This window comes from Pimephales promelas, chromosome 8, assembly GCF_988280905.1.
Source record: "Pimephales promelas chromosome 8, fPimPro1.hap1.1, whole genome shotgun sequence".
NCBI lineage: Eukaryota > Metazoa > Chordata > Actinopteri > Cypriniformes > Leuciscidae > Pimephales > Pimephales promelas.
The window spans coordinates 30,182,110-30,194,145 of record NC_142776.1 but is presented as its reverse complement, the minus strand read 5'-3'; the positions used below and the strand labels follow the sequence as shown (position 1 = coordinate 30,194,145).

At 35.9% G+C, this 12,036-nt stretch overlaps 2 protein-coding genes across 2 annotated transcripts; both read left to right on the top strand.

Annotated features, from left to right (window-relative positions):
* Nucleotides 1–1,422: 1,422 nt before the first annotated feature.
* On the top strand, nucleotides 1,423–6,487 carry sec61a1b (SEC61 translocon subunit alpha 1b). The gene is made up of 12 exons (XM_039689407.2): nucleotides 1,423–1,562; nucleotides 2,315–2,382; nucleotides 2,467–2,532; nucleotides 2,671–2,749; nucleotides 3,086–3,217; nucleotides 3,503–3,612; nucleotides 4,211–4,364; nucleotides 4,455–4,615; nucleotides 4,733–4,930; nucleotides 5,376–5,567; nucleotides 5,654–5,730; nucleotides 5,822–6,487. The coding sequence occupies exons 1-12, from the start codon at nucleotides 1,556–1,558 to the stop codon at nucleotides 6,006–6,008; spliced, it is 1,431 nt and encodes a 476-aa protein (XP_039545341.1). The 5' UTR covers nucleotides 1,423–1,555; the 3' UTR covers nucleotides 6,009–6,487.
* Nucleotides 6,488–7,917: 1,430 nt separating this feature from the next.
* Nucleotides 7,918–10,537, top strand: emc3 (ER membrane protein complex subunit 3). The gene is made up of 9 exons (XM_039689484.2): nucleotides 7,918–8,009; nucleotides 8,482–8,672; nucleotides 8,769–8,826; nucleotides 8,911–9,004; nucleotides 9,139–9,243; nucleotides 9,341–9,422; nucleotides 9,515–9,594; nucleotides 10,038–10,120; nucleotides 10,262–10,537. Exons 2-9 carry the CDS (start codon nucleotides 8,518–8,520, stop codon nucleotides 10,388–10,390), a joined length of 786 nt encoding a protein of 261 aa, XP_039545418.1. The 5' UTR covers nucleotides 7,918–8,009; nucleotides 8,482–8,517; the 3' UTR covers nucleotides 10,391–10,537.
* Nucleotides 10,538–12,036: the final 1,499 nt, after the last annotated feature.

Here is a 12,036-nt window from a genome sequence, read left to right as displayed (position 1 = left end):
ACAAAAATATAACTTGAAATAGGCTATGTATATTAAAAATTAATCTAATTGTGATAATACCATAATAAAAAAAGGTTATATCATTGTAGGCCTATGTCAAAATAAACTTCATTATAAAAGTGGTGTGATTGTCAAAAACCATCTTATTCATAATACTATTTGTTCAGGGACTCTCGCATGATATATGATTCAAAAGTAACGTGCTTGTGGCAATAGGTTTTTACTTAAGTTTTTATTTTTCATAAATTAAGAGCATAGTCTGTGAAAAAGGTAAAGAGTGCAGGGATGCCCTCTGGCGGTCATTTCAGTTACGTTGCAAAGACACAATCTTAAAATAATACCGCAATCAGATTTTAAAATTTAAAAGATTAAATACAACCAAAAAAAAAAAAAAAAAACCAGACCATCTTTATTTGAGACCGGTCTTTATTTACCCAAACCTACAGCCACACCAGGCGAGTAAAGAGACAGGCGTCAAATTTGGGACTCGGTTATGATTTGAAGTTTTACGTTATTCTAAGCCTTGATATTTTGTGCTTCTTAATTGTTGCCATTATATGTCAACTACCAATTGTATTACCTTGGAATTAAATAGCCCCTTTAAAAGTAGTTTGAGTTTTGAGTAACTTTGGCCAATGCATCAAACGTTCGTCAGTGAAATGCAAACGAATTAATTTAATCTCACTTTATTATCCATACAGTAGCCTACAGATGTAAATTTGCTCTTGCTTTCGCCTGAGGATTATTTATTTCACTTTTGGTCTGAAAGGGGCAATGCAATTGCCCAAAATAGAAGAACTTTTGCATTTTTTTTTGTTATTAAAAAACAAACATGAGAGCACCCACGAAACGCCTAAGTAACACATTTCCCATAATAAGTAACCAAGTTATGCAAATAGCTACTTTTTAATGAGTAACGCAATATTGTAACCCATTACTTTTAAAAGTGACTTTCCTCAACACTGATTGCAATAATAAGCCATAATTCAACAAGTCTAATCAAGTGATTTGAGATATTCGCCAGGGGGCGCATGGAGGCTCACTCATGAAATCTCTGGTAGCCTACATTAAAATTGTATTAAGTCTATTAATACCAAATGTTTGTTCCGGGAATGCGTACAGAAATCCATCCCAGCAATATCTAGTCTACTTTAGATCAGAATGGTATGTCATTATGTCAAATATTATATAACTATGAGAAAAGTCACATTTATCACGTGACTACCCTCAAGTAAACAAATCACGCCCTGAGAAATCTCAATATCCACTGATGTACTGCGTGAAAATAAATAAAACGGCAAACTATAGCTTAAAACGATTATATCATGCATATTTATATATTGCGCGTCATCAAAGACGACTTCCGGGCCACTAATCCCGCCCTTTCCAGTTACTCATTTTCCATTCAACCAGAGATTCAACCCACTATTTCTGTGGCTCAGACACTGACGTGTATCTCTGTGCTCTGGGTGATGACGTGTCCTGAACACGCTCCTCTCATAGAGCTACCGGTGATTGCTAACTGCTAGATTGGGACCGTCATCAGAGGAACACCATGGCCAGTGAGTCTTCGTCGTTTTTACTGTATTTCCAGTCTATTAACAAGTAGAGCAATGCATCCTGTAGTTATAAACAACTGGCAGTTTACAATAACTGCTTAGACACAGTGTTTAATCGTTCATTAAACATTAGCAACTGTATTTTCCTGTCAGAATTTAATGTTGTTGTTATTAATGTCATTGTTTTATCATTAGGTTCACAGAAACACGTTGTTTAACTTCATTTTGTCGTTTAAAATGTGACTTTATGGTTACATTTGGAATTCCACTGGTTTTAAAAAGAGACCATGGCCAGCTAGTACTAACAACGTTAGCTCCGTAAACTAGCCTTGTCACAAATGCATTTGTTGTTTATTTCATTGCTTAGAAAGTTGATAGTATTGCGAACATGTAATATTGCACTTAAGTAATTTAGTTAGAAATCCATGTTGTGTACAAATATAACGCTAACTTTATATAAGAAATCTGCCAACTATGATAATGATCATTGTTGTGTAGCCTGATTTGTATTCGTTTTATGCATGCATTTGGTGGATAGATGGTTTTGATCGTGTTATTTTGATCAGAGGTTTCTTCTTTGACTGAATGATGACGTTGCAAGATAGAGATTCATGCAACTTGTTTGACCTCCAGAAACTCTAAAGCCACGTCGCCTGAAATCCCAATAGCTCCTGGGATAGCGTCATTGTATTGTTTTCTCGTGTTAGGCTAGGTCAAATAACTGTAACCCTAAGTGTGGTTGTTTTCTTTTTCAGTTAAATTCCTGGAGGTGATAAAGCCATTCTGTGCGGTTTTACCTGAGATCCAGAAACCAGAAAGGAGGGTATGCGGTTAGATCTCAACATCTTGCTTTAATAGTTCTTGTGGCACTTCAGTGATTCTAACTCTTTGAATCTCTTCACCACAGATTCAGTTCAGAGAAAAGGTGTTATGGACAGCAATTACACTGTTCATCTTTCTGGTGTGCTGCCAGGTATGTTTACTCTGTCAACTACTAAGCTGTCAGTGCTGTAAATTGTTTGATCAACAAATCATTCTTGTGCATTTATAAACCTCTTAAACCAAACATTTTACCATCTTACTCATTGTTTAAATTATCTCTGTCCTCCAGATTCCCCTCTTTGGAATCATGTCTTCAGACTCAGCAGATCCCTTTTACTGGATGAGAGTGATTCTGGCATCCAACAGAGGTGCGAATACCTGAATCAGAAATGTCAGACGGGGATTGAATCAGAATGATTTAATCAAATATCGTTGGCTGGTTAATTTGCTCATAACTATATAATTGGATTTGACTGATTTTAAGCACCCATGCTAATTTTAAATCCATCAACATTTGCCAATAACTTTGTTATGTTTAGTTGTCAATTAATTATACAAAATTATCTCAAATAGTGAATTTGGAGTAAATATTATCTAATATTTGTTATACATCATTTTTATTTATACATTGGTAACCTGTGTTTGCAAAATCCCAAATTTAGTTTAGTAAAAGTTGGATTAAATTTTAAAAATGTGTGTTTCAGGAACTCTGATGGAGTTGGGTATCTCTCCTATTGTGACGTCTGGTCTAATCATGCAGCTGCTGGCTGGAGCTAAAATCATTGAAGTTGGAGACACACCAAAAGACCGAGCGCTCTTCAATGGAGCGCAGAAACGTAAGACAACCCTTTCTCCACAATCATTTATATAAACCACGACTTCAGACTCTGCCATCTTGCAACAATGCAATATTATTATAATGCATTATCGCTTATCAGTTGCATACAGTGCAACCACATCTTTTCTGTGGTTTTTGATATACTTAGCCAAGTTACCTCAATTGAAACTAATAGAAATGTCTAATGCAGCTCCCATTACAGTAATGCTTGTGGAAAACCCATCTTAATTTCACCATGGCATTTGTTTCTCTAAGATATCTAACTGTGAGATCTTTCCCCCAGTCTTTGGCATGATCATCACCATTGGCCAGGCTATTGTGTATGTTATGACTGGCATGTATGGAGACCCTTCAGAGATGGGTGCAGGAGTCTGCCTCCTCATCATCATCCAGGTTAATTCACATTCTCTCTCTATTCTCTATAATATCGACATGTGCTTTAAATAATTAGACATTTTAGAAGTGATAAACTGATATATTGGTAAGTATCTTCTGCTGATAACCTTTTCCACAGAAGCATTTGGTTCTGACTGAATCTCCTGATTGGATTGTAAATGGATAATGCTCATTTTCTGTTTCAGTCTTTCATATTGTGTATCATGTGCAGTTTAATTATGGTACTCCTTATTCTAGATGATATCTTTAAATCTATTTTGTGGATTTTTAAAAAATCTTTTCAAGTTATTAGAATGCACTGTTGGTTGTTAAATTGTCTGCAAAATCACAAGACTTCGCTCTGACTAATGCAGTGACCTTTGTAGGCATTGTGTAAATAATCTCGGTTTGCCTTTGGATCTAACCTTATCTATGCAAATGAGTGCATATAAACAAACTGATTGATCAACATTGTCTTGTCAGTGTTATCTTTTGTGAAGAGCATCATCCTTTCTGTTGGAAACACCTTGCTTTAGTGGTGGTCTGCATGCTCTGTGTAGAGTTTAATTATGATATGGTTGATCACTTAATGATGTTTAATATCTCTTCTCTGTAGCTATTTGTGGCCGGTCTGATCGTGTTGCTGCTGGATGAGTTGCTGCAAAAGGGTTACGGTTTGGGCTCTGGTATCTCTCTCTTCATTGCCACAAACATCTGCGAGACAATCGTATGGAAAGCGTTCAGCCCAACCACAGTCAACACAGGAAGAGGTTTGTGCTCAGGATGAAGTGTCTTGTTTTTGTACCATTTTGTGGTGTCATAATAATAACGCTGACTGAATTTTGTTTGTGTACATTCAGGTACTGAGTTTGAGGGAGCCATTATTGCTCTGTTCCACCTGTTGGCCACTCGTACTGATAAAGTGCGAGCTCTGAGAGAGGCCTTCTACAGACAGAACCTGCCCAACCTCATGAACCTCATCTCTACTGTCTTTGTCTTTGCTGTAGTCATATACTTCCAGGTTAGTGGATTATTGTGGTGTTTGCTAAGGTTTCACCGTTGTTCAAATCCTAACCCGAATTAGCCGACAACATTTATTAGAGTCTAAGTACATGTATATATTTTTCTTGTTCCACAGGGCTTCAGAGTCGACCTCCCTATTAAATCGGCACGTTACCGTGGCCAGTACAACACATATCCCATCAAACTCTTTTACACCTCCAACATTCCCATCATCCTGCAGTCTGCACTGGTGTCCAATCTTTACGTCATCTCTCAAATGCTCTCCACTCGCTTCAGCGGGAACTTCTTGGTCAACCTGCTTGGGACTTGGTCGGTAAGTGACCATGTATAAGTTATTTGTTACTTTAAATATTTGCGTTGTCTGAATAGTTTGTTTAAAAATGATTCTATATGATTTGTTTTCATCCTTGTTAAGTGTTTTTAATTTATCATTTTGATTTAAAGAGTTAAAAATATGCTAATCATTTAATTGAATAAAGTACTTTTCAGTCATTCTGTGGCCACTTAAATATTTGCTGAAGCCTCTCTAGTGGGCCCTAGTTGGGAACCACTGTTTTAAATTATGCTCACTCACACAAGAACAAACTTTACCTGGCCTAGAAAACGAGTTAATCTGCACCTGTTTGGTCCGCATCACGGAGGCTGCTATTTCGAAATCACATGACCAGATGAATTCTGCTAATTTTAGCTTGCTTATCAGAAAACGTTTAAAAAAAATACTCAGTCCACCTATAATGATTGTTTGTTTCTGTTAACAGGATAGCTCAAGTGGAGGGCCAGCTCGTGCTTACCCAGTAGGAGGTCTGTGCTACTACCTCTCTCCCCCAGAGTCTTTTGGTACAGTTCTGGATGATCCAGTTCATGCCGTCATTTACATCATCTTCATGCTGGGATCCTGTGCCTTCTTTTCTAAGACCTGGATTGAGGTGTCTGGATCCTCTGCTAAAGATGTAAGAGCGTTAGGCTATTCCTGCTTCCTGATCACTCAGAGCTACACTGCACAGTGGGCTTTACATGTTCGTTTTGCATTACTTAGGTCGCCAAACAACTGAAAGAACAGCAGATGGTTATGAGAGGACACAGAGAAACTTCTATGGTCCATGAACTCAACAGGTAAAACATGCAGAGCACTCAAATTTAATTAGACTCAATGAGTCGAATATAAAATATCTAAAACTTTTTTTTTTTTTTAATCCTCATTTAGGTACATACCCACTGCTGCAGCTTTTGGAGGCCTCTGCATAGGTGGTCTGTCGGTTATGGCTGACTTCCTGGGAGCCATCGGTTCAGGAACTGGAATTTTGTTGGCTGTCACAATCATCTACCAATACTTTGAGATCTTTGTGAAAGAACAGAGTGAAGTGGGCAGCATGGGTGCTCTTCTCTTTTAGTATGGCCCTCTGTGACCACATCAGACTGTCTGAATTTATAAGGTTAAGTTCTTTTATATGATTTTTGTTTTATTAAATGCACAAATTCAATGTTCTACATCAAGGATGTGTTTCCCACTGTGCGTCTGATCCTGACCTGTAGTGTCTCGCTTTGCACCAGAGTTGCAGACTGAATTGTGTTTTGCTCTCTTGGGGAAAATATGGCAGCTTGATATCTCTGTATTAAGTATGGGAATGTAACCATCCACTTCTGTTTATTTGTTGATTTTTATTTTTTTAAAACCTCCCAAGCCAGTATCTATCTATAGAATCTGAAACATCTATGTAATTCCATTCAGTTATGCAAAATAGAAGAAACATGTCCAAACCTGATCCACATTTGATACCCTGCAGTTGTCTCTGGATGTGTGTGAGGTAAGCGCAATATTATATCATGGCAACAGTTGATATGATGTAAATAAAAATAGATTTTTACGGTTGGTGTGCGCACTGTTGCCTGCTGAGTGTGAAAACATTGGATTGGTTGTTAAAATTTGCCCAGGTTTATCAATGCCATTTATTTGAGATTTCTGCATTGGATTTGTTGAGGTTTTGCCAACAATTTGTTTTCCATTATATTTATGTTTGTTGTTTTTCTTATATCTACAAGCTATTGTAAAATAGTTATGTGCATTTCAGGAACACTACTTAATGTCTCTATTATTGCCCCCCTTTTAGATCTAATTAGCTTTGGTTTCTTTTAGTGGACCAAATGCTGCAGAAACTGCCTGTTATATGCCAGTTTTGATATGAGAGGATGTGGTTTGTAATAGTGTTTCATTTGGTGTTTTCTTATACAGACCACAGTATTAAAATATCTTGCGTATACTTTGAGTTTTGTTCTTTTAATTTTTACATTTTGAGCACACATTTTTACAATTCTCAAAGATATTATTTGATGGCAAAAGTCTTATTTCATAGTTAAACAATTGATTTCTGTGCAGAATCCACATGGCTACCCCATTCCATAAATAAATAGAAAAAACTTCAAAATAATTTGTCATTTTTTTGTTTGTCGTGGCTTTTTTGTTCTTTTGAATGGCCTCATCCTGATAACAAATTTGTTCATTGTGTCTTGTCAGATGCAATGTCAAATCCACTTAGAATACTGAATATGGAGTGGCAGAATAAAATAAAAACTAGGGCTGTGCAAAAATTAATTGTGATTAATCGCATCCAAAATAAAAGTCTGTGTTTACATAATATATTTGTGTGTGCTGTATATAATTATTTTGTATATATAAATACACACACATGCATGCATATATTTAAGAAAATGTGTTATTCATGTATAAAATATTTATATTTATATAATATAGATTATGTATTTATAAATATATCCAGAATTTCAGCGCAAATAATTCTTAAATATATACATGCATGCATAGGTATTTATATATACAAATTAATTATATACAGCACACACAAATATATAATGTAAACACAGACTTTTATTTTGGATGCGATTAATCGCAATTAACTTTTGCACAGCCCTAATAAAATTTTTTAATATTTTATGAAATGTAAGAATTGGGTAAATTATACTCATGTAATATGTTTTTTAAATCGATCGCCCTATTAACCCAAGAATCTGGGGTCAATTTAGATAAACGGGTTAAAGCTGCATTATATATGAAAACGAAAATCATTGTTTTTGGAGACATTTAATATTTCCATACCAAAACACAAAAATGTATTTAAAAAAAAAGACAGTGATGAATTGATACATATAATAAATACATACATTTAAAATTAATATTTTACATTAAAGTAATTATAACCTATTGTAATCGCATTTATATGTCATATTTCGTTGAGTTGAGAAATTGAATTATGAAAATAGCTTTTATTCTGAAAAGCTGTTCGTGTGTGCACATATTTGCATCAGCGCCTGGATGGTGTCGCATCCGGTCTTGTTGTCGGGCTTCGCTGAGATATTCCATCATTTGAATACGATAGCAGGTACAATAAATGCATTATTATAAAGTTGTCGCAACAGGTAGCGTCTAAAATATAGCATATGGTCGGTGCTGGTGTGTATATGCCAATTAATGATGTATCAATTCGCCACCCTAAGAAGGTTGTTAGCCACAAGCTAACGTTAGCCATTGACTCGGCGTTACAATGGGTGGATAATAGCAATACGAAGCTCTTGTGTGTTCTGTTTGATAAAACAGGTTGAGACGCCATACACATGTATGAGATAAATATGACTAAATCAATTGTCAAACGTGCGGTAAAATGGAACTGCATCCTCAAAAGACTGCCATATTGTACAAGCAGATTTAACTTTTTTTATTATTATTATTATGATGATAGTACTGTCCTTTTATATGCATTATACTACTAACTATTAACTCACAATGATCTGCTAGTTATTTTAATTTAAGACGAAGAGATGATTATATTTAAACTTCTCTCGTTTGTCTGTTAGGGTGGTCATTTCCCATCATCATCCCTTTACAGAAGCATGGCTGAGCCAGAGCTCCTCCTGGACTCCAACATTCGCCTTTGGGTTGTGCTGCCTATTGTGTTTATTACTTTTCTGGTTGGAGTGATCCGCCATTATGTCTCGATTCTGTTACAAAGTGACAAGAAGCTCACGTTAGAGCAGGTCTCGGACAGGTAACTTTCATCGGACTGTTTCATTATCCATCCTCATGCGTTTTGCACAGTGTATTACAGAACATTAAAAATGTCTGCTTCATGTTCTCAACACAGCCAGGTTCTCATCCGGAGCAGAGTTTTACGGGAAAATGGAAAATACATCCCCAAACAAGTGAGCCCTTCTTATCTTTTTTTGTCTTTTGATTGAGGCGATACCGTAGCACTGAAACCGAAATGTTATCTCTTGCTAAACCAGTCTTTCTTGATGAGAAAATTCTATTTCAATAATCAAGAAGATGGGTTTTTCAAAAAAACCAAAAGAAAGGTAGTCCCACCCTCTCCAATGACTGGTGAGTCGTTCTAAACTGACATTCTTTTATGCATATTACATAATAAAATGACAGTCAGGATTGAGTGACAAGGTTAATGTGATGATGTTATGCCTGTTATGAGAAGGTTAGTGTGATGATATTTACTCAATTAGATCCCAGCATGTTGACGGACATGATGAAAGGCAATGTGACGAATGTCCTGCCTATGATTCTTATTGGTGGTTGGATCAACTGGACCTTCTCTGGGTTTGTCACAAGTAAGAGATACAGTTTTTGTTAACAAATATGGCTTCTTGTTGTCCATTCTCAAAGAATTCATCTTAACACTCGTGTATAATTCTGTTCTCTCCCAAGCAAAGGTACCGTTCCCTCTCACTCTCCGCTTCAAGCCGATGCTGCAGCAGGGAATTGAGTTGCTCTCTCTAGATGCCTCCTGGTTAGGGCTCTCACAACCTTGAGTGTTTTTTCATGTTCTTATTTTATTCAAAGCTGTATCTTTAAATAATCTCGTGCTGTATGCCTCCACAGGGTGAGTTCAGCATCTTGGTATTTCCTCAATGTCTTTGGTCTCAGGAGCATGTATTCTCTTATTCTCGGACAGGACAATGGTAAATAACTTTTCTGATGTGCCGATTCAATACACCATAATTTTGACCTACTCTAAAGGTGATGCCATATAGTAAAATTGATCTAAAATAATGTTTTAAAATCTAAAAAAAGGGTATTTTGCCAATTGAAATAAAATGTATACTGTAGCAATAGCTTTTAAATTCTAATTCATTTTAGAATGATATGTATATATTTGAGATTTGTATCATTTACTTAGCATAGCCCCTATATTTCAAAGTCCCTTTCAAGTCGGTGGCCTTATTTGCAACGACTCCGGGCAGCAATTTCGGTCATTAAAAAGCTTACATTTCAGATATGCAATTGTCTGTCGATTGGTGATTGTCTCTTATTTACAAGGTGGGACTTGGGTTGCCTATTATGAGTGCACCATCTATCTGAAGGCTTTGCTGTATATGAATTAATTTTCATACATTTGCAACAGGTGCAGATCAGTCTCGCATCATGCAGGAACAGATGAGTGGTGCCGCAATGGCAATGCCTGCTGACACAAACAAGGCATTCAAGGTATCGGCTAAACTCTAACGTTAATGTTTATTCTGTTATTTTTGTGTTTATTTTATATATTATTTTGAAGCTGAAAATGAAATCTCCCTATTTTTTAAAGATCTTTGTGTATAAAAGTTATGTACTTTCTGTTCTTTCTAGGCTGAATGGGAGGCACTGGAGTTGACCGATCACCAGTGGGCCTTAGAGAATGTTGAGGAGGATCTGATGAGTAAAGACTTGGACATGTCTGGGATGTTCAGCAAAGACTTGCCAACGGGCATCTTCTAAGTACCTGTCTACTACTGAGAGGTTTTGGAGGACCTCATGAAATTACAAGAGTGAATTGTTGGACTGGTTGTGGGAGTGACAAAACGCTTCCATTCAGATTTCTAAAGCATCATAAAGCTCATTGCAGACACATAACATGATGTGTCATTAGCATGCAGCAATCCCTCTATCATTCATTTTTGAGCAGACTTAAGTGTCATAGTGTTACAAAGCTTTGAGCTTAAAGCTTTTTAAATGATCTCTTGCGACTGCATTCATACAACGCAACAGAAACATTACCATGCTGCACCCCATAGAGTAGCATGTGGCCTGGTTTTCTTGAAAACATTCCCTAATGATTATTACTGATGTCTTTTATTTTTGATTTAACAACTTTACATTATTAGTTGGTTTAAAAGCCCATTGTTCTTGTTTTACAAGGAGCATTTGATTGTTTGGACCAAGTAGGCAAACAAGAAGTTTTAGGAAGTGTGATTTTAAAAGTGGAACAGTCCATAACTTAGGTTCAGTTACATTAATAGTATATTGCTAGCATTTTAGATGGTTACTTATGGTGCCAATAATACACCATGCACTGAATATGTAGTAAAAATACTACTTTTTTGCCATTAAACTAATTAAGATTGGAGATTAAGATTTATTTGACTTCTATTAAACATTATCGTTGGTCTTATAAAATAAGTGTTTTAACTACATTTACTGGATGTGTAGATTTTTAATACAGCCTGTTTTACTAAACCGTGACGTACTGTTCTGTATTCTGTATTTATTTTATGATTTAATTTATTTTTCTGAAGATAAGCGGATCCACCATTAAAGTTGAGATAAAGTCTTATTTGTTCTTTTTCTTTATAGAATGATGTTCCAAAACTTGTCATTCACTATTTTTATCAATATGTTACAATTGGCTCTGCCTCTTAAGATGGATGTAACCAAATTCTTTTCCCCCCCAATTATTCAGATTCAACTGCTGCCATTCTTCATAATATGATTTAGCCTAAATATAATTTGCATCTACATTAAAAATACTAAGATTTGTTTACTTCTCGTTTTTTAAACATTCTCATAAAATGCTATTTATTAAAACCAATTTCATTTCATGTTAATAAAGCCGTTATACAATTAAGTCTCGAGCACATATTCAGTAAATGATTTTGAATCTTGTTTGTAACCAGACAGTTGATGGCATAGTATTTATTTGTCCTACCATGGAAGTCAATGGCTGCCGTCCGTCAACTGTCTGGTTAAAAAACATTCTTTAAAATATCTTCTTTTGTGTTAAAAAAAGATGGACTCATACAGATTTGGAACAACAAGGGTGAGTAAGTGCGGCTCTGAGTAAGGATGACAAAAGTAAAAATGTTTGGTTTACTAGCCTATCCAGTTCAGAGACTGGTTTTGTGAACCGGTTCAACTGATGCATCGAAAAGATTCGACCGTTCAATTTAAAGCTCAATAAATATAACATAAAATAATTTCATGAACAATGTGACAAAAAGGTCCTGTCGGTCAAAACGTGTATTAGCGGCTGTCAGGGATGCGGACACCAATCTGTTTATTTATCTTCCCAGAGCCCCGACTTTTAATGAAGGACGGTTAAATATATTTTAATTATCCACCGCACCGCACCTTCTTCATGTAACTAC

Bases quoted from the DNA above. Each gene is read 5' to 3' on its own strand.
- sec61a1b (XM_039689407.2), top strand. The intron at 2,533-2,670 runs GTATGTTTACTC...TCTGTCCTCCAG, and splicing joins TCTTTCTGGTGTGCTGCCAG to ATTCCCCTCTTTGGAATCAT. The intron at 2,750-3,085 runs GTGCGAATACCT...TGTGTGTTTCAG, and splicing joins GATTCTGGCATCCAACAGAG to GAACTCTGATGGAGTTGGGT.
- emc3 (XM_039689484.2), top strand. From the start codon at position 8,518: ATGGCTGAGCCAGAGCTCCTCCTGGACTCCAACATTCGCCTTTGGGTT. The intron at 8,827-8,910 runs GTGAGCCCTTCT...TTGCTAAACCAG, and splicing joins GAAAATACATCCCCAAACAA to TCTTTCTTGATGAGAAAATT. The intron at 9,423-9,514 runs GTTAGGGCTCTC...ATGCCTCCACAG, and splicing joins CTCTCTCTAGATGCCTCCTG to GGTGAGTTCAGCATCTTGGT.